Here is a 25169-nt window from a genome sequence, read left to right on the forward strand (position 1 = left end):
TTCACAGATCAGGGAAACTCAGGTTAAAAGTACTTTGCCTAAATTTTGAAGTTTGAGCAAACCTGGCACTTAGTCCTGGGGGTGAAGGTTCCTAGACTTTGTATCGCAGACCTGCTGGGCTGCCTGGGGCTTCTGCTCAGTTCTCTGCTTCTTTAGACCACATGCTGTATTGAATTGGTGAGTCTAGGTTCTGAAAGTGAAGAATCTGAAAGCCTTAATTTTAGGTCCTAGCTAACATATAGCATGTGATTAAAAAATAGAACTTATTTCGAGTTAAATCTTTCTTTTGGGAATAAAGATATGTTAAACGTAAAGTAATGTTTTTGATTCACTAATAAAATTACAGGAGTTTTCTAGAACTCTCATAAGGATATAGAGTCATACATAGAACTTTGTTAAAACACATAGTTTTTTCCCTCTACTGAGGATATTTTCTTTCTAGGGTTGCTGCTAGAACAATGAAAATGTAGGAAGACCTTAGTATTCCTTGCTCTAATGAAGCAGGCTTTGGAAGTTTGCTAGTGAATAGGGTTTCTTAGTCATATCAGATATTGCTAAGAGCCTTCATTGAAGTGTAAAATGTTTTAGGTTTCATGTCTTTGTTTAAAATTAATTTTGAATTTGGTCCTACTTTCTAGGTATGCAGAGAGTTTAGTAAGAAATAATGGAAAAGATAAAGACTCAAGAAAGAAGGTAAGACATTTATGTTTATTTTATTTTTAAGTTTATTTATTTTGAGAGCGAGAGAGTGTGAGCAGGGGGGGGCCAGAGAGAGAGAAGGAGAGAGAATCCCAAGCAGGTTCCGTGCTAACAGACATGGGGCTTGAACCCACAAACCGTGAGATGATGACCTGAGCTGAAATCAAGAGTCAGACGTTTAACCGACTTAGCCCCCCAGGGGCCCTTATGTTGATTTTCTTAGGCGGCAAGATTAGCCATGAGTGTCTGTTTGTGATTCCCCTTGATAGCAGAGCCTGAGACAGGCCTTGCCAGCAGGGGAGTTTTTCCTGAGTGGGTATTCCAGGAGGACATAGTAGACATATTTAGGTTAAAAGACTCAAATAGATGGAGAGTAGAAAACTGGACAAGATAAAGCATCAGACGACAAGTGTGTCATTGCTCCAGTGCCTGCCCTAGTGTCAGACAGAAGTGACTCGGAGACAGATATCGAAGGACCTGCATGATGGTACAACAGTTAGCTCACAGGAAGATGCCACAATTATAAGTGCACGTGCACCTAACAAAAGAGCCTTAAGATACAGAACTACAGGGAGAAATAGAGAAGCTCTACGGTAGCAGAGCCTTTGGCGCCCCTGGTCACTAGTGGATAGAGCAGCAGTGTTTCACCCAGTACATTAGGCCACTTGTAGGAAGGGACAAGCTCCTGGAGACATAAATCACCGCGGCTGCCTCCGGAAGAGTCGGAAGTCAGGCGAGTGAGGGAATTGTGTCAGTATTAAAGTCTTCCCGCCGGGAAGCCTGGGCCCAGACCTCGCCTGCAAGCTCTGTCTGCAAGCTCTGTCCTACATTTGGCGTCAGCACCAGCACCAGCACGCCGCCCACGGCCCCGCCCTCCCACTGTGGTCTCCGTGCTGGTGAGCGGTTCTCAGTCTTTGTGTTGCAGCCCCGCGTCATATTTCCCATCAGAGGAGTCTTCATGGAGATGGTCGCTGCGAAGTGCCGGGCTCTGGGTTTTTAATTATCATCCAACCATTTTCTTAGTTTGTTGTTTTGTTATTATAGGTAATGTGGCAAGCAGATTTGGGTTATTATTTATGAAGAACAATTTTTTCTGTCACTTTCTTTGGTAGTTGTCTGAAACCCGTGACACTGAGATAATCATCTTTAACATTTGTGCCAAATTTTTATGTGTCGCTTTATTCCATGTACATACACGAAACACATGTACTTTTACATAAATTAGATCACACGGCATGTGTTGTTTTGATGTGGGTTTGTTTTATTCATTCAGTTTTGGGGGCTGGTTGGAGCACTCACCACCTAAGGAAAAAAAGCCTTACAGAGACTGCTTCCCCTGTATTCTTTTCTCTGTGTAATCTTTTACAGCCGTGTATGAATGTTTATATTTGGTAACTGGGGACACCTTTTTTCCTCCATGCACACACCCCTCCACTCCCCTGCAACATCTTGTTTTTCCTAGTGCATTGTGGAAACCATTCAGTTCGAGGGGTGCAGACCTCCCTCACGCTTTTTGTGGGTAAATTCTTGAACTGGAGTTGTTGGATGATAATATAGATTTTTTTTTTAATGTTTTCCTTCTATCTTCCACTTCTTTTCATGAGCTCTAGATTAGCACTGTTCATTAGAGTTATAACGTGAGCCACATTTGTAGTTATAAACTTTGTAGTAGTCACATTAAAGAAGCAAAAAAAATTCATTTCAATAGTATGTTATAATCAATATTTCTGAAATATCTTTTCAACATGTAATCAATATAAAAAATTATCAGTGAGATATTTTACATTATTTTTTTTTTTTTGCCAGTGGAGCGAAATGTATGATTTTTTTTTTTTCCTGAAAGATTCTTGAAGGTATTTGACAGCTTGTTTTGGCTTGTGAATTGGGTCATATGTTTTGTAGCATCGATGCTGAGTGTATCTTCGTTGAATTCTTCAGCATTATGGAAAGCCTACGATATGCCAGAGTAATTTTCTGGACACACGGAGAAGTCCTTATTCTCTTCATGGTCATACACCATGCCGTCTCCAGTCTTATGCACTGAATAGTTGTGGGTAGTGATGTCTAGGACTTGTGCCTTCCTGGTGCCGTGACCACTACAGGATTGGAAGTCAGTTTCCTCACCGGTGCAGGGTCACTGGCACTGGGAAGTAGGTCCGGTGGTGCCCCCTTATCCGTGGTTCAGATACCCGCGGGGAGCAACGGGCCGGAAGCAGACGACTGTCTTCGGACGTATCATCAGACGTCAGTAGTAGCCCAATGCTGTGTCACACGCCTGCTTACCCCCCTCCCTTCGCCTCGTCACGTGGGCATTTCACCATCTCACATCATCACAGGGAGGGGCGAATGCAGGACAGTAGGTATTTTGAGAGAGACACCAGAGTCACATAACTTTTATTACAGGATATCATTATAATTGTTCTGTTTTGTTATTAGTTATTGTTGCTAATCTTTTACTATGCCTAATTTATAAATTAAACTTAAATTAAATCATAGGTGTTGTACGTATAGGAAAAAACGTGGCATGTGTACGGTTTGGGACCATCCACGGTTTTAGGCATCTATTGGGGGTCTTGGAATGCATTCCTGTGGCTGGCGGGGGGGGGGGACCACAATTATTCCTATTTCTCAGAGGGGAAAACCGAGGCACAGGATTACTTGCCCTCAGTGACCTTGTTTGTGCACCTCGGGGCCAGAACCCAGGTCTTCAGCCACTGAGGGCAGTGCCTTCATGGGGGACCAGGTGTATCAGTGGTTGGCCTGACCGGCTCTGCTATCTTCCACCAGAGCTGCCGAGAGGGCTCCGCAGTGTGGAAGCAGGCTCTGAGGCCAGGAAGTGCAGAAATTGCGGTAAGGAGAGTATGTCTTTTATATTTTGCCAAAGACATGCTTTTACTCATCATACTTTGGTTTCATAGTGCCTTTTTATTAGGGTAATCATTATTCCTTTTATTTATTTATTTATTTATTTATTTATTTATTTATTTAATATTTATTTTGAGAGAGACACATAGCATGAGCGGAGGAGGGGCAGAGAGAGACGGGTGACACAGAATCTGAAGCAGGCTTCAGGCTCCAAGCTATCAGCACACAGCCCGACGCGGAGCTCCAGCCCACAAATCGTGAGATCGTGACCTGAGCTGACGTCGGACGTTTAACCGTCTGAGCCACCCAGGCGCCCCATCATTATTCCTTTTAGACAGCAGAACATTGGTATGAAGGGAAGGAATAGATTTTAATGACATGTAATTTGCATCTGAGAGTCCTGGGTGGTGCCAAAGGCATCTTGTGCTTGGGCTGGAAGGAGGTGACTGGTTCACTGGGCAGGAGCTTGGATGCCGCGGCCTCCCTCTGTCAGGGAGAGGAGAAGGCTTTGCAAAGAGCATGGCAGGGAGGAGGTTCCAGCTAAGTGAACAGCCAGCCTTTTCATCTGTGCCCTGTATTCAAATTCAAGAAGGTTGAGGAGGATTGAAGGAGCCAACTAAAAGATGAGATTCGTCATCGGTGAGACAGTCAAGGTAACAGATAATTTTCAGAAATATGAGGCAAACCAGGGAGATCAAGGAAATGGCACTATCCTCTTATAAGAGTTCTTTCCAGAACTGACCAGTCAGGCATCAGGCACTGTACTGTCCTAGACTCTGGGCCTAAAGTTCTTCCTTGTCCAGCCAGAAAGCGGGACGCAGGATTAAAATGTGAGAGATGGCTGATGTCTGGGAGGAGACAAGAGCCCCGATTAAGGTCCTTGCTCCGTTTTTATTAGGATCAAAAGGCTTACAAACATGTTGATGGACGTGCACAAAGAGACAATAAATCTGGGAACATTAACTCATGGGCATGAGGAAAAGGGGGTTTTGAAGATATATGGTGTTAGAGGTTTGGGTCAATATAAACCAAAATCCTGGCCCAGGGCAGATGGATGTTAACAGCAGACTTGAGGCACCATGTCTGTTTATCTTACCAGCCTAGGGAACAAGACAGACAGAGCTTGCTACCTCAGGGTCAACAAGGCACCTTTCTTTTGCTAATCGCCTCCATTCTGGGCAGCTTCATCCTGCAGTGGCCTATAGCCCTATTTACCTGTTTACTTAATTTGGTGCTTCCTTCCTGTGAGAGCAGCTTTCTGCTATAGTACTAAATTGGGGGGTGAATCCACCCTGCATGCCTAATCTTATTTACCTCATATAGCTTTGTATTGGGGCTTTTGCCCTGCCCTCTCTATCCTGGGACCTCTGCCCTCTCTATCCTGGGGCTTTGGCCCTGCCCTCTCTATCCTGGGGCCTGGGCCCCATCCCCTCTATCCTGGGGCCTGGGCCCCATCCCCTCTACCCTGGGGCTTTGGCCCTGCCTTCCCTATCCTGGGGCCTGGGCCCTGCCCCCTCTATTCTGGGGCTTTGGTCCCGCCCTCTCTCTCCTGGGGCTTTGGCCCTGCCCTCTCTATCCTGGGGCCTCTGCCCTCCGCCCTCCCTCAACACCCCCCCCCCCCCATCCTGGGTCTCCTGTACCTATTTACCTGATCCTGTTTACCCAAACTTGGGTGTGAGCATTCTATGGCCTTGTAATTCTTTATGCCTTGTGAACCCATCAGTGCAGGCTCAGGGAATTCCTAAGCTTATTCCCCACACTCTGCTTAATGCCACTGATGAAGGGGCAGTTGGGCTCTGCTGGTGGTACTTTTGTTGTCATCGTCTCTGGCTGGGTTTGAGCTCTGCAGAGAAGTGACACATCGGCCCTGCCGTCCCCTGGAGGAGAGGCTGGCCCACTCTGGGAGTGTGTTGTTTGCTGGGACGTGTGCAGAGCCCCTGTGGGTGAGGTGTCAGGGGTCCTCGGGAGCTGAATGGGATTGGGCAGTGTGATGCCCGAGATGTGCTTAAAACTTCTGCACACATTTTTGTTTCTCTTATCAGTTAACAGGTGTCTTATCTGTTGATGCAATAAATGTAATGTGTCATTCGCTGTAATTAACAGTGACTTTATATGACAGTGTGCCCAAAGGACCTTTTTCCGGAGTAGTTCTTCCTAAAAAGTATCAGCATAAAGTAACTTCCCAACCCCCAGGCAGTGAGGTGTCCTTAATAATCCCGTCAGTCCTGTTCACTTTGAGAAAGTCAGACCAGATATTATCCATTTTGAGGAGCAGCTAGAATCTGCGTGGCGTGAAGTGTTGGTTTTCTGGCACTGTTTACTGCACGGCACTTTATCGGGTTCTGGAAGGCGCCCGGCCACGTCACTGAATGCCTCCCGAACTCCATCTTCTCCTGGCTGGCCCTGCCGTCCTCCTCCTGGCTGGCCCTGCCGTCCTCCTCCTCCTGGCTGGCCCTGCCGTTCTCCTCCTCCTGGCTGGCCCTGCCGTCCTCCTCACGCTCAGCACATCCAAGCCATGCTTCCCACCCTCCCCATGGACTCCCTCCCCCACCTCTGTGCCTCTTCTGGTTGAGGTGCCAGCATCCGCCCAGTTTTCACCCGTGAAAACCTGGGGATCATTTCTTTCCCACCGTCGTCCTGCCCCTCTGCACCCAAGCCCAGAGGGTCCCCTTTATCGGTGCGCTTGCTCCCCCTGGGATCAGAGCTGGAACGCTTCTGGGGAACGTTTGTTGTGGGGGCGCCCTCCAGCAAGGGTGGGGCTACCTAGGTGTGGACGTGGGTGTGCTGTGGTCACATTTCTCTCCCAGAGGGTCTCTGTGCTTGAGTGAACGGGAGGGCGTGCGGCAGGGAGGGTTTGCTGGGCTGAGGATGAGGGGTGGGGGAAGTGCCTTATCTGTGCCTGCGTGACACGGAGGTGCTGTGTTGCGGGTCGGTAGGATGTGGACAAGAGGAGGAATGGCTTCGGGGTGGGAAGGACGAGTTTTCTAAACACGTATTTCATTTTTGCTCCCCTCTTATCCTGGAAACCCGGAATATGTTTCTATTTGGTTTTCCTGGTAGCCTCTTACTGTCCTGAAGATCCAGACCAGGGTGGCTTTAGGGTGATCTAAGCTCACCTCCCAAACCCCCAGAGCCCGACGGGGCACGCCTCCCACTGTAGGACTTGGAGAATCCCCCTGGTGAGCCCCAGGCCTGGAGGGCAAAGCCACGAGGCAGGAGCGCTCTGGGTCTGCGGGGCCAGTGTTGGCACAGCCTGTCTGCCCTCCGTGAAGAGAACAGGGATGCTCTGAGAACGCCCTGTTACACATCTCGTCAGAATTGTACGCTTTCTCAGAAAGGACGAGTTCATTAGCTTTTGTCTCTTTATGGTCATACTGGTTAGCGAGGTATTTCTTAAAGAATTTGCAGTTAGGTTGTGTTAGTTTTATAAATGCATTTTAAAATTGGGGCGCCTGGGTGGCTCAGTCGGTTCAGCGTCCGACTTCGGCTCAGGTCACGATCTCGTGGTTCGTGGGTTCGAGCCCCGCGTCGGGCTCTGTGCTGACGGCTCGGAGCCTGGAGCCTGCTTCGAATTCTGTGTCTCCTTCCCTCTCTGCCTCTCCACCATTCACGCTCTGTCTACCCTTTCTCTCAGAAATAAGTAAACATTAAAAAAAAATTTAATTACATTTTAAAGTTAGCAACATTAAATGAATCTTAGAAAACATATTTTCCCAATCTATTTGCAAAATTCAAATTTGCTATTGAATTTTTTTGTTATGTGTTTGGTTTTTGCCTCCAGGAAATTGAAAAGGAAGACACTGATATAGAAAATGCTGGAACTGATGAATATACACCTTGTTTGGAAGATGATTTTGAAGTTTGTATAACAGTTAAAATTTTTCTCAGCTTAAAAATAATTTGTTCTTAAAATTTGCTTAAGTACAGTAACTTAATGGCTTCATTTCTCTCTCTTTGCTACTTTTACTCCACCTGTGTTTCATTTAGGCTTGTTACCAATAACAGGTGCTGGCGCCTGTCAGTGCCACCAGGTGATGGGGTTGAGTGATTTTACAGTTTAACCCATTAAGTGCACGGCATCCAAACGTGTGTGTATGTTTGAGTGAATGTACGTGTGAGTGGAGTGTGTGTATTTACTTACACTCTCACATTCTCAGCACAAAAACGTTTGCGTGCTTCTGTTGTTAAGAGCTGTCTGTGTATGTAAATCTATACAGTGCAGTTCATTTTTAGAGAATAAGGCAGCAGTCCATACAGATTTATAGCTCAGTGGTGTTGAAATCAGTTAACTATAAAAACCTTTCTTAGCCATAATGAGAATTTTGTCTGTTTTAAGTTCTAATTTGCATGTTTTGTTTCATATGAGTGTTGTTTAAGGTCGGTTTGTCTTAAAGGTTCCAGGGTGTAATTATCGTTTGTAGGACTACGAAGATGACTTTGAGGTTTGTGATGGAGATGATGATGTGTCAAATGAACTGGAACCAAAAGAGAAAATCGAAGAGCTTCCTCTGGCTAGAAAAAAGGAGATACAAGAAATTCAGGAAGCCATTAACGCAGAAAACGAAAGGATTGGCGAGTTGTCCTGCAAACTGTCTCAGAAGCGAGGTCTGACGGAGGGTGAGAGGGAGGCAGAGACAGGTGCGCATCTGTCTCAGGGGACAGTGGGTGCCCGAGCCTGCACGGTCCTTGTGGGTGGAATTCTTCTAATCTTAGGTGGCAGATGTGTGAGTGTCCCGTGCTCCCACGACGATGCCAGGCGACTGTAACGTGTGATAGGGACTGTCTTCGGGGAAAACAGCTGCACGCGGCCTCTGGTCAGCGCCTGCAGCCTGCGGGTGGCTGTGAGCACGTGTCAGCCTGTGGGTGCTCAGGCAGGAAGCGCCAGTCCTGGACGCGGCCCTGCTCCCCTTTCCCCGTCTGCAGCACGTGCGCTTGTTTTCTGAGGCCACTGTCTTTGACCTTCCTCAAGGGAAGCGTGTCAGCAGGAGGCTCAGGGTGGGGGCAGCAGAGCCCAGGGCCAGCTCGGGGAGACGGGTTCAGGAATGTGGCCCTCCGAACCGGTCTCGAACACTCCTAAGTGAGCCCTTCTTTCTCGGATTTCCTGTGCAAAATTAGAAACGTGTCCAGCTCAAAAATTCTTGGTATCTCCACATGATAAATATTTTAAAAGTAGGAGTAAATATTTTAAAGTCACTGAAAGAGAATAAGTAATAATTAGTAATTAATACAACTAATTATGATTAGCAGTTAATATAGTCATCCGAGCGAAAGTTAGGCAGAGTGCTTCTTATGCTCCTGTTTTGCATCCTGCTGCAGAGGTAGCAAAACTGAGATGGCCAGTGCAGACGTATAGAACGTTCTCCCGAGTTTGTAGAGAAACCAGTGTCTCTGAAGCCGGGGAAGCTGTCCTGTGTGAAAGAAGTGCTTCAGTTGTACAAAATAGCTTTTTTTGTTGTTTTTTTTGTTTAGATGCAAACAGTTCCCCTTCCAGAGCCCCTGTTTGTGGAATTTTCATGGATTTTGCGACAGCCTCACGCCGACAGAAGAGTCGGACTCAGGCCCTTAAGCAAAAGTAGGTGTGTTGGGAATTTGTGAAGGGTATTAATGGAATTTTAATGTACTTCAACATAAAAAAAAAATAGAGGCCTTCTTTCTTACTTTCACTACGGACTTTAGGTACATTTTTAGATTTGTGCTCCGCTTGTCCACGTTCAGACACCATGTTGCTAGTTAAGTGTGTGCACCTCTGTTTCTCCTGCGGCACCTGGGGGCTTTGCCCTAGGTTGGCCGCCACAGGGTCACAGTCGCGCATTCTCTGAACGCAGCGGACCCTTCTGCCTGTCCGGGGGCCGCTCCCACTCGAGGTCCATCGCCTAGTGCATCAGTTCCTCGGATGAGGAAGCTGAGGAACCTGGGACGGTTAAGGGTACGAAGGGCCGGTGACACGTACTGAGTGTGACTTTCCTTCGGTGCCTCAGGCACTGTGCTCCCTGTGTGGTAACTGCTTGGCTCCGCCCCTGCAGCCCCATTTTGTAGATGAGGAAAGTGAGGCTCCAGGTTGACATCTGGTGAGTGGTGGAGCTGAGTTTTGAACTCAGGACTACAAGACGTCACAGTCCAAGCTTATAATTACCGTACATTTACGAATCTGTACAGTCAGAAATTTATGAAAGTCAGAGGAGGTAGGCTCAAGTCAAGGGTCTATCATATTAAACTCAAATATGATTTAGGAGTAAATGTAAAAATTAAATATGTTTTTAAAAACTGTTTAAAATCCATCATACTATCTAGCTCAGTACATAGCCTTAGTAGGTGCTCAGTAAACTTTCCTGAATGAACAAATAAATCATGAATAATAAGTTTTCACATCATTTTTGTTGTCCTCATATTTTGGACCTCCTATTGAGGTAAGTAAAACCAGTTTTTGCCACTATGGCTAGGGTTTGTTTTTCCTTTAATCTCATTCAAGTCTTGGATACTCCATCTGGTTTAAAATAATTAAAAAAAAAAAAAATTTTTTTTTTAACGTTTATTTATTTTTGAGACAGAGAGAGACAAAACATGAACGGGGGAGGGTCAGAGAGAGCGGGAGACACAGAATTGGAAGCAGGCTCCAGGCTCTGAGCCATCAGCCCAGAGCCCGATGCGGGGCTCGAACTCACGGACCGCGAGATCGTGACCTGAGCCGAAGTCGGCCGCTTAACTGACTGAGCCACCCAGGCGCCCCTGGTTTAAGATAATTTTTATAAATTCAGAAACAATCAGAACCACACAGTGTTCTTATGTTTAGGCATGTATATAAAGGTTGTATATATGTGTGTGTGTGTGTATATATATATATATATTTGTGTGTGTGTGTGTGTGTGTATGAAGTTATATATATGTTTAGGCATCTATATAAAGGTAAGATAAAACTATATTTTACAAAGCAAGAAGATGAATATTTCCAAGTTCTGTATAGTGATTGTCATGGGCTCTAGGGGTTAGGGGTGCATCAGGGAGGGGCCCTAAGTGGGTACAGGTTGCCCCTAGTTTTCGTGGTCCTGACATCAGGCAGCATGTCCTGGGACGTTACCATATCGTGATACCTCATGTGTACACATATTACATGCATTTTTTAAGCTCAGAAATTACACTAAATATGGGAGACTGGAGGCAATAATTTGGGAAGATGGTGACAGTGGTCAGAGAATAAGGTTATGCAAAGGTGGCAGTTACTGGCAAAGGCCAAAATGGGTGCACAAGGAAGAAAGGAGCAGATCTCCTTTGCAAGGTGCCCAGGTGGTGGAGGACCATTCACCACCTGCAGACTGAGCAGCACCTGTGTGGAAATCACAGAAAGGAAAGAAAGGAAACTGTGCCCAGGCCGAGCTCGTATTCCACTGGGGGTGAGCAGTGAAGACAGGGACTGGTCCCGGGCATGCCACGTTAGGGCGGCTGGAAGGAGGAGGCCAGAGGGAACCATGTGCCAGCAGTGTCTTGGCAGCCTCACCGGGCAGGAGGGGCGACGGGCCGGGTCATGTGATGCGTGGCCTCATCCTGTCTGGTCATCTCGGAAGAGTGGCCTAAAGGACAGCACACGCCGGGCCAGCTGTGCTCTGGCCACAGCCCAGGTGACATCACAGAATGTAACCCTTCTGGTTGAGACATCAATTCATGGAGTAAAGTAATTGCTGTCCATGAAATTTCTAGAGTGCACATATTGTAACTTTATTTTGTGTTCACTCAGGTGCACTGAATTAGAAGAATCAAAATTTGGTTCGTTCTGTTTTCGCATTGTTGATGCACATGACCGTGTTATTTTTAACAACTATTAAATACCTCAGACTCATACCCACACAAAAACTCGGTCTTTGACGGCTACCTGCATCTGATCATAAGGTTCCTTGCACTCTCTCTGTCCTTCCCTTTGCATCCTATTCAATTTAACTTTTGTCTCGTTTCCAATTTCGAAGGGCACGCAGTACAAAACTGCTTCGGCTCATTGACTTGGATTTTTCACTCACTTTCTCTCTCTTGGACCTACCACCAGTAAATGAGTATGACATGTATATCAGAAACTTCGGGAGAAAAAACACCAAGCAGGTTAGTATAAGACGTATTCACGGGGTGACGGAATGCAGGTGGCGCACGCTAAGGTGTACTTGAGCCGCCCCGTGTCTCGTCTCCGAACGCTAGAGCTTGGGGGTGGTGTGTGGAGGGGGTGGACTTGAGGAAGAAGGGACCCCTTTGTCACGTGGCTCTCACTAACCCGGAGCCCGTGCAGGCGTTCCCAGGGCTCCAGAGCAGGGGTGTATGGCCCACGTGGGACGGGGCACGCTCCCAGACTTGCAGATGGTTTATTTAAAGTCCGGCAGAACGTTACGTCTGTCGCGTTCCACCCGCCCTCCCACGCAGGTCTCCGGGTGCCAGGCCCCCGTCCCTGTCGGCCTTCCTCTCATTTACCTGTGGGTGCTTCATCGCCCGCGTCTGTTCTCTAGGGGACTCCTTCCCTCAGGACTTACGCTGTACCTCTCTCTTATTCCGGAGCTCTCTACCCACCCCGCACAATTAGTTACGGAGCTGTCCGACCTCCCAGCAAGGTTGTAAAGTGTCTGAAGTCAGGAATCACCTCTTAGGTTTTCGTTCTGTCCCCGATGGCGTCAGCAGTGAGCGGGTGCCTGTGTTAGGTTATCATTCTGTCCCCGATGGCGTCAGCAGTGAGTGGTGCTTGTGTTAGGTTATCATTCTGTCCCCGATGGCGTCAGCAGCGAGCGGGTGCTTGTGTTAGGTTATCATTCTGTCCCCGATGGCGTCAGCAGTGAGTGGGTGCCTGTGTTAGGTTATCCTTCTGTCCCCGATGGCGTCAGCAGTGAGCGGGTGCCTGTGTTAGGTTATCATTCTGTCCCCGATGGCGTCAGCAGTGAGTGGGTGCCTGTGTTAGGTTATCATTCTGTCCCCGATGGCGTCAGCAGTGAGCGGGTGCCTGTGTTAGGTTATCCTTCTGTCCCCGATGGCGTCAGCAGTGAGCGGGTGCCTGTGTTAGGTTATCATTCTGTCCCCGATGGCGTCAGCAGTGAGCGGGTGCCTGTGTTAGGTTATCCTTCTGTCCCCGATGGCGTCAGCAGTGAGCGGGTGCCTGTGTTAGGTTATCATTCTGTCCCCGATGGCGTCAGCAGTGAGCGGGTGCCTGTGTTAGGTTATCCTTCTGTCCCCGATGGCGTCAGCAGTGAGCGGGTGCCTGTGTTAGGTTATCCTTCTGTCCCCGATGGCGTCAGCAGTGAGCGGGTGCCTGTGTTAGGTTATCATTCTGTCCCCGATGGCGTCAGCAGTGAGCGGGTGCCTGTGTTAGGTTATCATTCTGTCCCCGATGGCGTCAGCAGTGAGCGGGTGCCTGTGTTAGGTTATCCTTCTGTCCCCGATGGCGTCAGCAGTGAGCGGGTGCCTGTGTTAGGTTATCATTCTGTCCCCGATGGCGTCAGCAGCGAGCGGGTGCCTGTGTTAGGTTATCATTCTGTCTCCGATGGCGTCAGCAGCGAGCGGGTGCTTGTGTTAGGTTATCATTCTGTCCCCGATGGCGTCAGCAGTGAGTGGGTGCCTGTGTTAGGTTATCATTCTGTCCCCGATGGCGTCAGCAGCGAGCGGGTCTGGGGTGTGGTCGCCATCTGTCACAGGGTGGCGGGAAGAAGGTCACAGGGTGAAGCTCGGAAAGCTGGCTTCACAGATGGCTCCCTTAGGCCTGCAGTGGAGTATTTAGCTTCTTTGCTCATCGTCCTCGTCTCACAGCTATTAGGAACAAAATGATCTTTGCCGAAGCACGTACCTGTTGGAAACCCGAGTTGTGTTTGGTTTTGCAGAGCCAGTAGGTTCTAAGAGGATAGGATGTTGCTGTGCTAGGTGGGAGTATTTTCTTTTTGTTTTTTTTAAGTTTACTTATTTCTTTTAAGAGAGAACATGCATGCGTGAGCAGGGGAGGGGCAGACAGAGAGAGGGATAGAGAGAGACAGAATCCCAAGCAGGCTCCATGCTGTCAGCACAGAGCCCAGTTCGGGGCTCGATTGCAGGAACCCTGAGATCATGACCCGACCTGAAATCAGGAGTCCGAGACTCAACCACCAGAGGAGCCTCCCAGGCACCCCCAGGGGGCACTGTTTCCAAACCAAAGCTAAATTGTTTTGCCCTGGATAAGGGAGTGTCTGTGTTGTGTGGACAGAGGTCCAAGCCCTTGGATTCCTGCCGGAAGACTTAAGTGGGGGGAACCTGCGCTCGAATAAAGACTAAGGACGGCGGGAGGGAAGTAGCCATCACGGAGCAGTTTCTTGAAAGGAAAGTTCACTCTCCAGGTGGGAGAGCCGTCAGCTTCCCCGCTGGAACCAGGCTGGAACCGCCCGGGTTGCTTTGGGTTTGGATGTTACTGGTCTCTCCAGGCTGGGAGGAGCTGGGAGGGGCTGGGGTGCTGCGGGGTGGTCTCTGAGGGTCGTGCTTCCAACCCTTGGGGGAACTCCTTCCCCAGACTGGGAGGGGGTCATCTGACCCTCCGAGGTTTGTGGGAAACTCGGGGCAGCCTTTCTCTGTCTGGGGAGGGCCTGTGCCCTCAGTGTGCATGCATCATGTCGAGTCTAGGGGTTCCCGGGGTGGGGTGGAGGAGGGCCGCGGGCTCTGGGTCTGTCAGCCCCAAGGCCTTGGAAGCCACGAGGTCAGGACCTTGAGCTCCAGGGTTTTAATGTGCAGCTTTCGCGTCATCACTGTTCTTGCCTCCAGCTGGTGCCTCACCCTTCCCTCCTAGGACTGGGGACTCTGGTCCCTTCCAGCACCCTTCGCTGGTCTACCTGACAGTCTGGGGTGACTTTCTAAAACATTTGAGACCCAAGTGGTCTTTGCAAGATGGTTATTTATGTCTCGATACTTTTGGGGAAAGCAAGAAGACTCATTATTAACTTTACCATTTTTAATTTTTTTCCAGTAATGAGAAATTGCTCTGAAGTTGAGGTGTGGTGCTAATTCCAGCGTATCTTTTTGTTAAGGCATATGTTCAGTACAATGAAGATAATGTCGACAGAGACACCCAGACCGAAGAGGTAGAGACCAGGGGAGTGTGGAGCCAGCACCCGGGAGAGGGCACGGCTGTGTCAGGGGGTGAGCAAGCCTTTGCTCTTGACCGTTGAAAGGGCTGTGTCTTTACATTAATTTTGGTATTGTGTTCATGACCTTTCTTGTCCTTTCTTCTTAGACCTTTCTCTTGGGTTGGGTGGCTAGTGTGTGACAAGGGCAACACCCAGTATTCTCTACAAGCTTTAGGGAACCACTACCCTTAGTGCGGAGCTGGAGGCCCAGTCTGGGTCTTGACCAGGGTTTATAACACTTTTATTCCTCAACATCGGGAGAGTCCATGTTCCAAACAAGCACTTGTAAATGGGCTTTGGAGCCCTTTCTGCTCTTAAGTTGGGGCCAGCCTGCCCTCATGTATTAGGTGCAGTCTGCAGGCGTGTCGCCTGGTACAGAGGGAAGGCCCAAAGGATACACGCCGTCCTGCTTGGTAACAGTTGCTTTCCCAGGACGTGACCCTGCGGCTGGGGCCCCAGCCGCCGCTTTCCTCAGGTGAGCTGTGTGGAGAGAAAAGAGGGGACCCGAACATGAGACTTATGTAATGATTGCATTGATGCCTTTATTCTCCTTGCTGCATTTCAGTAGGGTCCTGCGTACAGACTTTCTGTAAAACAAGATGCAGTTGTGTTTGAAAACACCGCGGTAGATCTAGAGAATGCAATGTAAAATTCTTCGACTTTTCCCTCCAGGGCTCTTAGCATTCGTTTCTAACAGCTCTTTGAACCCTAAGGTGTGTGAAACGTGATGGTAGTCGGTTGGTTCAGCACAGCCTGGTCTCTTTAGGGAGTGGCAGCGGAGACCCCTGTGACACTGGTGCCCCGAAGGTCAACACGCCCAGGCTGTCCCGCTTCCTTCGGGCCGCTTGCCAGGTACGCGCTGCCCTGTGTCCATCGCACCCTGGCCCCCGCGGGCACGTGTCCCACACGTGCGTGTCAGCTGCTTACATTTTAAAATAAATACAGACTAAAAAACAGATACTAATATTAATTTGTCAAACGAATAATATTAAATGGTCAAGGCATACACTAGGGTGTTTGAAATTAGTAAATTCATAACTTTTCAACTGATTGTGGAAATTTACAAAATATACACAAAGATGAAGGGAAGGGTCTGTTGAAGCCCACGTCCGATTTTAGTTGTCACCTCATGGCTGGTGGTCTCATGGGAGCCCCTCCTCACCCCGCCCACCCCCAGCTGTTTCTACGCAGGCCACAGTCCCCACACAGGGGACTCGCTTCAGGGCGAGGCTCTTACAATAGCAGTACTCCTCAGAAGCATCAGGAAGGAAGTCACTCCTGTTTCCTCAGTTGTCTCCTGTGTCTGTGTCAGCAGCAAGTGTGGGTTTGGAGTAAGCCTGTGTCCATCTTCCATCTGGACGTATGGTAGTCACTCCCTCCCCCTGCTGTGTTACGGAGAGAGTCTTTGCCGTGGGAGATCGATCGTACTCCCGACGTAATTTTAAATTTTAGGGTGAGTTCACGGGGAGCGACGAGGAGAGCCGTTGTGAGCAGGGTGAAGCGGGGGGCTTGGGCTGGAGTAGGGGTGAGTGAGGACAGAGTGGGCCGGGTCAGGGGTCAGGGCCGGCCTGGCCCTCCCAGCTCTCCTTCCTTTTCTGCGGCTCGTCCTCCCCGCTGGTCCCGTCAGGTCTCCTGAATCTGCCATGTCTCCCTTTCCCGTCATCACCCTGCACGTGACCTATTAGAGCTGTTCCGTTGACTTCCTGCTCAGTGTGTCCTCACGGGGCCCCGGGAGTCAGCGTGCTGTGTGTACGACATTCTTTACAGCCCTTTCTTAGACAAGACAACGGAGGTGGCCAGCCTTTTTCCTCCTGTTATTTTTAGCACGGTGTTTACCGTAAAAAATGACATCTAACGTTAAATAATAACGGCTGTCCTGTGGGGTTCACATTAATGGAACTTTACCTGTTAGTTTCTGTTATTGCTCGGAAAGGGCAACCTAGTTTGAAGTTTCATTCTGTTCATCTCCGTGACGCCTTGGAGTTAAACAGTTGTTTTCAGAGATGGAGGCACAACGTTATGATTTGTGTGTTTTGTTTTTTTCTCGTGAGAGTGAATACGTTCGAAATGTTCACGAGAGACCGTTCACTGTCTCTGAAAGGTGATTGCGGTTTTGCTGGAAGAGGACCGTATGGCAGCGGAGCCCAGCTGGAGCCCCGCAGCACAGGACAGCGCCCTGCGTATCAGTGACAGCGCCTCCCAGCTGAATACCAGCCTGCCGTTCCTCCAGAGTAAGGGGCTGACCTCCGCGCGCTTTTAAGTCTAATCCCCAGCGTTTCTGCTGGAATAACCGTCTTTACTGTGGCATCCTGTGTTAGCATCATGGGAATTAGATTCGGCATCTGTGAACTCTGACGGGCAAGGTCGGTTTTTGTGTAAATGTGCGTTAGAGTCACGTGGACACCCGCCGGAGGCGATGGCGGGGGGGGGGGGGGGGGCGTGGTGCCATAGTTAAAAGTGGAAGCTGAGGTTCTGTGTGTTTGTTTGAAATCGTATTTCTTTTTCAGTCCTGTTCCTGGGCTTCTCTTGGTTTCTTGGAGTGGGGGGGCCCTGGGGAGCTGCACGAGGGGGTGTTCAGTGAGCGCCCTCCGCTGGCCCCGGGGCACCACGTGCTGAGCAGAGGACGCCCGGCCGCCACGCACGTGGGACCGTCTCAGTGACTTCAAACAAGCTGCATTTGCATGGCCACATTTCTGTTTCTTGAGCTGGTCACCTCTTTGCTTTGGTTCCGGCTGGTGAGGCGGTGGCCCCACCCTGGTCCTGGTCTTTGTGAGGAGGGAGAGGAAGGCTATTCGTTTAGTTTATTAAATAGTTTGTTTATTGTGCCGTACTTACACAGAAATAGTGTGCCTCGTAGAAAGAATAAAAATGTATTCAGAGTTCTAGCTGACAGCAAATAAAACTCCATGTTTTACTCGGGGAGGCCAGCGGCCGGCCTCGCCGGGTGCTCCCAGGCCTGGGGGAAGCCTGGGTGCCACTTGATCTAGATGTTTCTTCTGTCCTGCCTGCTGTTTAGACATTTCGATTCACGTTTGTTCCTTTGCATTTAACATTAACAAAAGTGGAATTATTAGTTAAAAAAACAACAACTCATGTTCTTTAGAGTTTTTTGTTTTTAAAAGGTAAGAGTTACTTTACTGGAAAAATAGGGAATCACTGTATCTACAGTGTTCAAAACATGCATGTTCACACTCCCACACCCCTCTTCATCCCAGGGCAGGAAGTCCTGCTCTCCGGTGGCGGGGGGGGGGGGGTGTCACACAGACAAAAGCTGGAGAAAAAGTGAATGTGACTCGTCACAGGGGGAAGGAAAACACAGTTGGGAGGAGAGGGAGTGTCCGGGCCGGCTGGTGTGAAATGGCCTTGCTGTGTGAAAGCCACACGCCCCGAGAGTCTCAGCAAGGCATGAAAGGGACCCACTGAGGTGACCTGACTCTAGGTCACCTCCGGGTGACGTGGTTCTCTGGGAGTAGCTAGTAGATAAAGCGTGGCCTGCACCGAACGTTAGTAAAACCTTGAGGCCCGCTTGAGCCTTTTTCAGGAAGAGGCCACTTGATAAAACCCAGATTTCAGGCACGGGCCGCTTTGAGAGGATTATGTTTGTTTCTTCATTAAGGGGGAATTTATTTGAAGATTTGTAAAAAAAGTGTTTATTTTGAGAGAGGGAGAGAGAGTCTAGTGCAGGAGCAGCAGAGGGGCAGAGAGAGAGAGAAAGAGAGGGAGAGAATCCCAAGCAGGCTTCACGCTCAGTGTGGAGCCGGATGTGGGGCTCGATCTTATGACTGTGGGTTCGTGACCTGAGCCGATATCAAGAGCTGGGCGCGTAAGCGACTGAGCCACCCTGGTGCCCCTATTTGAATATTTTTAAGTGTGTCAATTGAACATGGATTCTAGAAGACACTAAAATGCAGAAGTACTTTTCTCATTTTCCCCCCCAGATCGGAAAGTGTCCTGCTTATGTGCCTCTCAGGTGCAGAGGCAGACAGTAGTATCTGTCCACGGGCCGCCTGGAGCAGCATTTGATCCCGCGCTGGATGGCAGATACGTGCTGTGTGTGTGGGATATCTGGCAGCCTTCAGGGCCGCAGAAGGTCCTGATATGTGAGTCAGAGGTACAGCTCCGGAAGTTGTAGGTTTGTATGAGAGGAGGGGTGGGGTGTCAGGGGGACAGCAACACAGGACTACAGGGACGTTCAAGGTCATTTCTTTCTCTCCCTGGCCATCCTTCGCTATGTACAGGTGTGACGGGACACGTGCACGTGTCTGTTTTGACTCTAGAAACTCTTAAAGGATCAACTCAGACTGAAGAGATCCAGGGTTATCACGGCCTTCCATTGGGGATAAAGATGCCGGCCACCCTCGGCATGGCTCTGGGACCCCAAAAGTGTCCTGTTGGCTTGCACTGTTTGAGTCATGGATATTTTAGGGGTTTCTTAACGGGCTTAAGGTTTTTGGAGTCTTCGGTCTCCTGCCTCTCCCAGCTCCTCATCACCAGGGCTGTGGCCGAGCTCCACACGGGTACAGTGGGAGAGCCGGCCTTTTGCATTTTCCTGTTCATCTGCTCCTTGACCTCAGAGTCCTCCATTCTCACCAAGGCTGGCGGAAAGACTAGCTTATAGGTGTCAGGTTTCGGGGCTCAAAAGGCAGGTTTTATAATATAGGTTATAAATAAAATGACGAAAGAGAGCTTTGCCATCCTGGGCCCGGCTACTTGGGTTGAATGGAGAGGGGTTGTGGTGCCCTGTTGTGTGCGAGGCCCCCGTGTCTGTGCCCCCCAGTCCTGCGAGGGTGGCTCATCCTCCCCGCTTTCCACCTGGCGCTGATGCGGACTCACGCCTGCTACTGTGAACCCCAGCTTCCAGGTGGAGGGCTCACGGGGGCAGCATGGGAAATGGAGAGGGCTGGTGCTTCTGTGACCGTGGCCTCATGTTTTCAGACTCCGGCTTTCTGTGTGTGTCATTCCAGGTCACGTGTTGCTGCTTTAGCCCTCTTAAAGCGTTTTTACTGTTTGCTGGAACAGTGCACGGCTCAGTCCTCGTGTGGGACCTACGAGAAGACTCCAGAATACATCACTATGTGAAGCTGGGTGACTGCTTCTGGACGTTCAGGACAGCAACGTTTTCTACTGGTCAGTGACACCCACCTGCCTGTCCGGTGTCTTCTAGAAAAGCCGTGACAGATTTTAGGAACATCTGTAGTTTGTTTGAATTTATTCATTAAGATTGCCCCAGGGGGTGGGGTCTGACCTACAAGCGAAAGAGGCATTTGGCAAATAGTAAAAACAAAAATCCACCTAGGCCCTGCTTAGCTGGTGGCCGACAAGATTGGAATGCTCTTTCATGTTAATTTCTGGATTCCAGTTCTCGATGAAATAACTTTTAGTTTTAAATCAGCTTAAGGCATGTCGGTATGTGTGTGTTCCACGGCTGAGTTAACCCCCCTGATGCTTGAAGTACATGGCAAGTTATTCACTTCTTGGGGGATGAAAGAATCCTGAACGTCTGCATCTGCCAAGATCTTTAGATTAACAGGAATCCTTCCTGCCATGCCATTGCAGCCACAGCCAACCACCCCAGCCAACCACCACAACCACCCACCACAACAAACGACCACAGCCACTCACCACAGCAGCCAACCATCACAACCACCACCATAACCAACCACCACAACCGGTCACCACAACCACCACCACAACAAACTTCCACAACCACCCACAGCAACCAACCACCACAGCCAGCCATCACAACCGCCACCACAACCACCCACCACCACAACCAACTATCACCGCCAACCATCACAGCCACCACGACCAACTACCATAACCACTCACCACAACCACCCACCACCACAACCAACTACCACAACCGCCCGTCACAACCAACCACCTCAAGCATCATAACAGACAACCACCCACCACCACAACCAACTACCACCACAATCAACTACCATAACTACTCACCCCAACCACCCACAGCAACCAACTACCACAACCAACCACCACAACTGCCCACCACAACAACCACCACAACCAACCATCACAACCAACCACCTCAACCATCATAACAGACAACCACCACCACAATAAACTACCACAACCACCCACCACAACAACCACCACAACCAACCACCACAACCACCACAGCTACCCACTACCACAACCAACTACTACAACCACCCACCACAACAACCAGCTACCATAACCACCCACTACAACCACCATAACAGACGACCACAACCACCACAATAAACTACCACAACCACCCACCACAACCATCCATTACAACAAACTACTACAACCACCCACCACAGCCACCACCACAACCAACTACCACAACCACACACAACTACCACAACCACCCACAATAACCAAGTGCCACAACCAACCAGCACAGCAACCAATCACCACAACCACCACCATACTTGACCACCATAACCACCAAGCCTTGGTAGACACTCTGTGTTCTGGGGCTTCCTCAGTAGCCCCGGTGTTTTGCAGACATTGATTGCTTAATGCCTGTCTTGGCTTGCTTCCCCTCTGCTCAGGGGGAGCAGAAGCTTGTCCCCGGTCGCACTAACTTCATGGCAGGGCCTGCGCTCAGACCCCATTGTCTTCAGTGTGTCTTTCTTTCTGTTCCTGCCCTGTACTCCACCTGCACTTGGTTTCCCATCTCCCCTTTCCCACCAGCCACTAATCAGTTTTCTGTCTCCGTAGTTCTACTTTTTCCGGATGTCGAATAAATGGAACCATGCGAATGCAGATCCTTGAGTCTGGCTTCTTTCACTTAGCATCCTGCATGTGTGGGTCGTGGTGCTGCTCTGTACACCAGCAGCTCACTCCTCCACTGCGTGTACCATGTGGTTGACTCGCCCACCGGGTGATGAGCATTTGGTTAATTCCAGTTGTTGGCGACTGTGAATAGAGCGTGCATCAAGGGGCCTGTACCACGCTGCTTGGACCATTTTGCAGTCCCAGCAAACTGTGAGCCCCAGGTGCCCACCGTGCTACCAGGTTTTTAGCCATTCAGATGGGTGTGTAGTTGTGTCTCATTGTGGTTTTAATGTGCGTTGCCTGATGATATATGACAAATGGAGACTTTTCGTAGTCTTTTCTGCCACGGTGTGTCTTCTTCAGGGACGTGTCCTTTCAGGTGTTTCGTACCTTTTTAACAGTGATTTGTTGCCTTCTTATTGTTGAGTTTTAAGAGTGTTTGTTTGTTTGTTTGTTTTTGGTTTTTTGGTTTTTTGGTTTTATTTGGTTTGGGGTTTTTTTGGGGTAACGGTCCTTTATCAGGGGTGTCTTTGCTGGTATTTTTCCCAGGCTGTGGCTCGTCTTCTCATTTCTTACCAAGTGACCTTTAAACTTTCTGTTCCCAGTCTCCCTCCATGAGAGTTTAATACGACACATGCTGCATATCTGTTTACACAGTATACGCATAACTGTGTTTTATACCATTTACTGGTTATTTTACCAGTAAAAGATGGGTTTATTCGGGAATGGCAGAGAGTTGCAGTCTAGGACAAGCATGCTACGGCAGAACCATGGGCAAGTCCAACAGACGAGAGGCACGTTATTTTATGGAGAAGGAGGAAGTTGGGAGGGTCGTTTTGAAGGGAAGCCTGTTGGAGGAAAGCAGGGGTTCAGGGCGATGAGGGGTCTCACTGGCTGAACTGTAGGAGTGGTGGGTTTCCTGTAGGAGCCACAGTGCACACTTTCCCCTGGTGGGGCCCGTGCCTGGTGGTTCTGTCTGTGGAGGGTTCTGATATTGGGTCTGTAACCAGTGGTTGTTCTGTGATTGACACTGAGTGGTGGGCTCCCCCTTCCAGCCTCCCCTCCTGGCCTCCCCAGTCCCTTTAGTCATTTTCATAATGCATGCAAAATGTTGTTTGGCCCCCCGACAACCAATTTTTGCCTCTTTGGTGGCAATGTTGCTGCTGTTGAGAATGTTTGAGTTATAGGTACCTTATGGGTTTGATGCTGTTACAAAAGTTAGCTTTTAAAAATGTGCATGTTTTTGGGGCACCTGGGTGGCTCAGTCGGTTAAGCGTCTGACTTTGGCTCAGGTCATGATCTCACTGTTTGTGGGGTCGAGCCCCGCATCAGGCGCTGTGCAGACAGCTCAGAGCCTGGAGCCTGTTTCAGATTCTGTGTCTCCCTTCCCCTCCCCTGCTCATGCTCTCTGTCTCAATACTAAATAAACATTTTTTAAAAATGTGTATTTTTTCTAATTGCTCTCAATGTTACTAATTAATATTTGAATTCACCATGTTCTAAACACTGAACTATATGTTTTTTTAATTTTATTTTAACATCTATTCATCCCTGAGAGTGAGAGAGACAGAACATGAGCAGGGGAGGGGCAGAGAGAGAGGGAGACACAGAATCCGAAGCAGGCTCCAGGCTCTGAGCTATCTGCACACGTGGGGCTCTAACTTACAGATGGTGAGATCATGACCTGACCAAAGTCAGATGCTTAACCGACTGAGCCACCCAGGTGCCCCCTGAACTATAGTTTTTAAACTATATGCAGGCAGGGCACCTGGAGTCTGTGTCTCCCTCTGTCTCTGTCCCTGCCCTCCTCTGTCTCTCTCTCTGTCAAAAATAAAAAAAAGAAACATTAAAAAAAAATTTAGACTATATACGGAGATGTTACTCTATTAAAACACCTCCTTCATTTTCTTTTGCCAGCTAAATATTGTCACTGGAACCAGCCAAGTTTCACTAAGCTCCCAGTGCTGGGAGAACCATGGAGCTTCTGACCCAGGCTGTGCATGCCACCCCCTCGCCCCAGCACGGCCCCTCCCAGTGTCGTCCTCCTGCAGGCCCCTCCAATGTGTGCCTCTGCAGTGTGGCTCCCCAGTACACATCCTACCCAGTGCACAACCCCCTCCCAGTGTGGCCCCCTACTGTACAGCCCCCCAGTATGTGACCCTGCCAGTGTGCTCCTCTCCAGCATTTTCCCCACCCCCAGCTGGCATCTGTTTAGTGGGCAGCCCCCTTCCAGTGTGGTCCCCCTAGTGCACAGCTCCCCCCAGCATGCGGTCCCCCCAGTGCATAGGCCACCCCCTTCCTCAAGCTCCGTGAACTGGAACCTTGTCCGTTCTTCACCAGTTTTTTTTCCAGGGTTCAGCCCCGGCTCCCATCTTATTTCTTGCTATTTTCTTTCTTTTTTTCCTTTTTTTAATATTTATTTTTTAGAGAGAGAGACAGAGACAGAGACAGAGCATGAGCAGGGGAGGGGCAGAGAGAGAGGGAGACACAGAAGTTGAAGAGGGCTCCAGGCTCTGAGCTGTCAGCATAGAGCCCGACGTGGGACTTGAACTCGTGAACCGCTAGTTCATGACTTGAGCCGAAGTCTGACGCTTAACCGACTGAGCCACCCAGGTGCCCCAATTTCTTGTTATTTTCTATCCATTTCTACACTGGGTTTCTGATTTCAGGTGTTTTTGTTCATTTGCTTGCTTACTTTAAGTACATTTCCAAAAGCTTTTTGAAGCGAGGTGCTGCAACATGGACTGTTGAACTCTGGGCTTCTGTTCAGTGCTCGTTTGGGGGTGAGAGAATTTTCATCTGCTCAAATGCTTTGATTTGCCCTTGTATTTTCTTCTTACAGCAGTTCTCAGTGGAGTTTGTCTTGATTTTTTTCTTACTCTTGCACATTCGGTAGATGGATATTCTAGGTCAAAGGAACTTCATTCCATTAGTGTGTGAATTGTCCTTTCTTTACTGGGTGGTGCGCTCTGGGTGGGGCCGGAGAGTGTCCCTGCTCCCTGTGCTGCTGTGGCTCATCCCTCCTGTGGGGCTTCACTTTCCACTCTGCCCGTCCCTGCGGCTGGGGCGTGGCCCCCCAGGCCCTGCCCGGGCAGTTGTATTTACTCTCTGCGGGCGCTTTTGTCTGGTTTCTGTCTGCCTTTGACTCCCTCTCAGTGTCTTAACCTCACGCCTGCCCTCCGCGCCTGTAGACCCGCAGAAACGCAGCGGCTGGTTGGAATCCGTCCCCCTCTCCCTCCTTACAGGTGTTTTGAGGTCTGTGATGCCTCATGGTAGTGCCAGAAGCAGGGCCCACACATCATCTTACTTGTGGTTTTGTGGCATTGGTGGAGGCTATAACCCCACATAACATCTGTTGTACTTTTGTGACTTACTATTCACATGTGGTCCTGTGTGCTTTAAACCCTAGACGGCCTCCTGACTTCAGTAAACCACCGCGGTCCCGTTCAAGCCGTAGAACCCATCTCCACGTCTGTCTACAAAAAACAGAGTTTTGTGCTTTCCCCCTTTTCTACCCAAGAAGGTGTGTGATCTTTCACCTCCACAAAACCCTTGCATCAAGTTATGAAATGTGGTTTCCTTGTTCACAAGCCATTTCTCTGTTTCTGTTTCCACTAGAAATGTCAGGTTTGTCGTTCCACGTTGCTTCCCTGGAGGAGAGTGGGGTTCTCAACGTTTGGGTGAGTAGGACGTGCCCAGGACACATGCAGGGCAGCACCAACTGCGTGCACGGGC

The 25169-nt window shown here is 49.3% G+C and overlaps 1 protein-coding gene across 5 annotated transcripts in view; it reads left to right on the forward strand.

The window, feature by feature from the left end:
- DYNC2I1 (dynein 2 intermediate chain 1) overlaps window positions 1-25169 on the forward strand; it is a 57358-nt gene that overhangs the window by 20113 nt on the left and 12076 nt on the right. For 2 of the 5 annotated variants that reach the window (XM_042976751.1, XM_042976769.1), the window contains 13 exons: window positions 639-693; window positions 3487-3549; window positions 7346-7423; window positions 7986-8202; window positions 9034-9136; window positions 11520-11649; window positions 14568-14679; window positions 15433-15518; window positions 16768-16897; window positions 18605-18777; window positions 19631-19793; window positions 24844-24957; window positions 25053-25114. In XM_042976751.1, the coding sequence (XP_042832685.1) occupies window positions 639-693; window positions 3487-3549; window positions 7346-7423; window positions 7986-8202; window positions 9034-9136; window positions 11520-11649; window positions 14568-14679; window positions 15433-15518; window positions 16768-16897; window positions 18605-18777; window positions 19631-19793; window positions 24844-24957; window positions 25053-25114 (1486 nt within the window). The remainder of the gene's footprint in view (window positions 1-638; window positions 694-3486; window positions 3550-7345; window positions 7424-7985; window positions 8203-9033; window positions 9137-11519; window positions 11650-14567; window positions 14680-15432; window positions 15519-16767; window positions 16898-18604; window positions 18778-19630; window positions 19794-24843; window positions 24958-25052; window positions 25115-25169) is intronic. The other 3 variants (XM_042976756.1, XM_042976762.1, XM_042976771.1) reach the window with 3 other exon arrangements.

Source organism: Panthera tigris, chromosome A2, assembly GCF_018350195.1.
Source record: "Panthera tigris isolate Pti1 chromosome A2, P.tigris_Pti1_mat1.1, whole genome shotgun sequence".
NCBI lineage: Eukaryota > Metazoa > Chordata > Mammalia > Carnivora > Felidae > Panthera > Panthera tigris.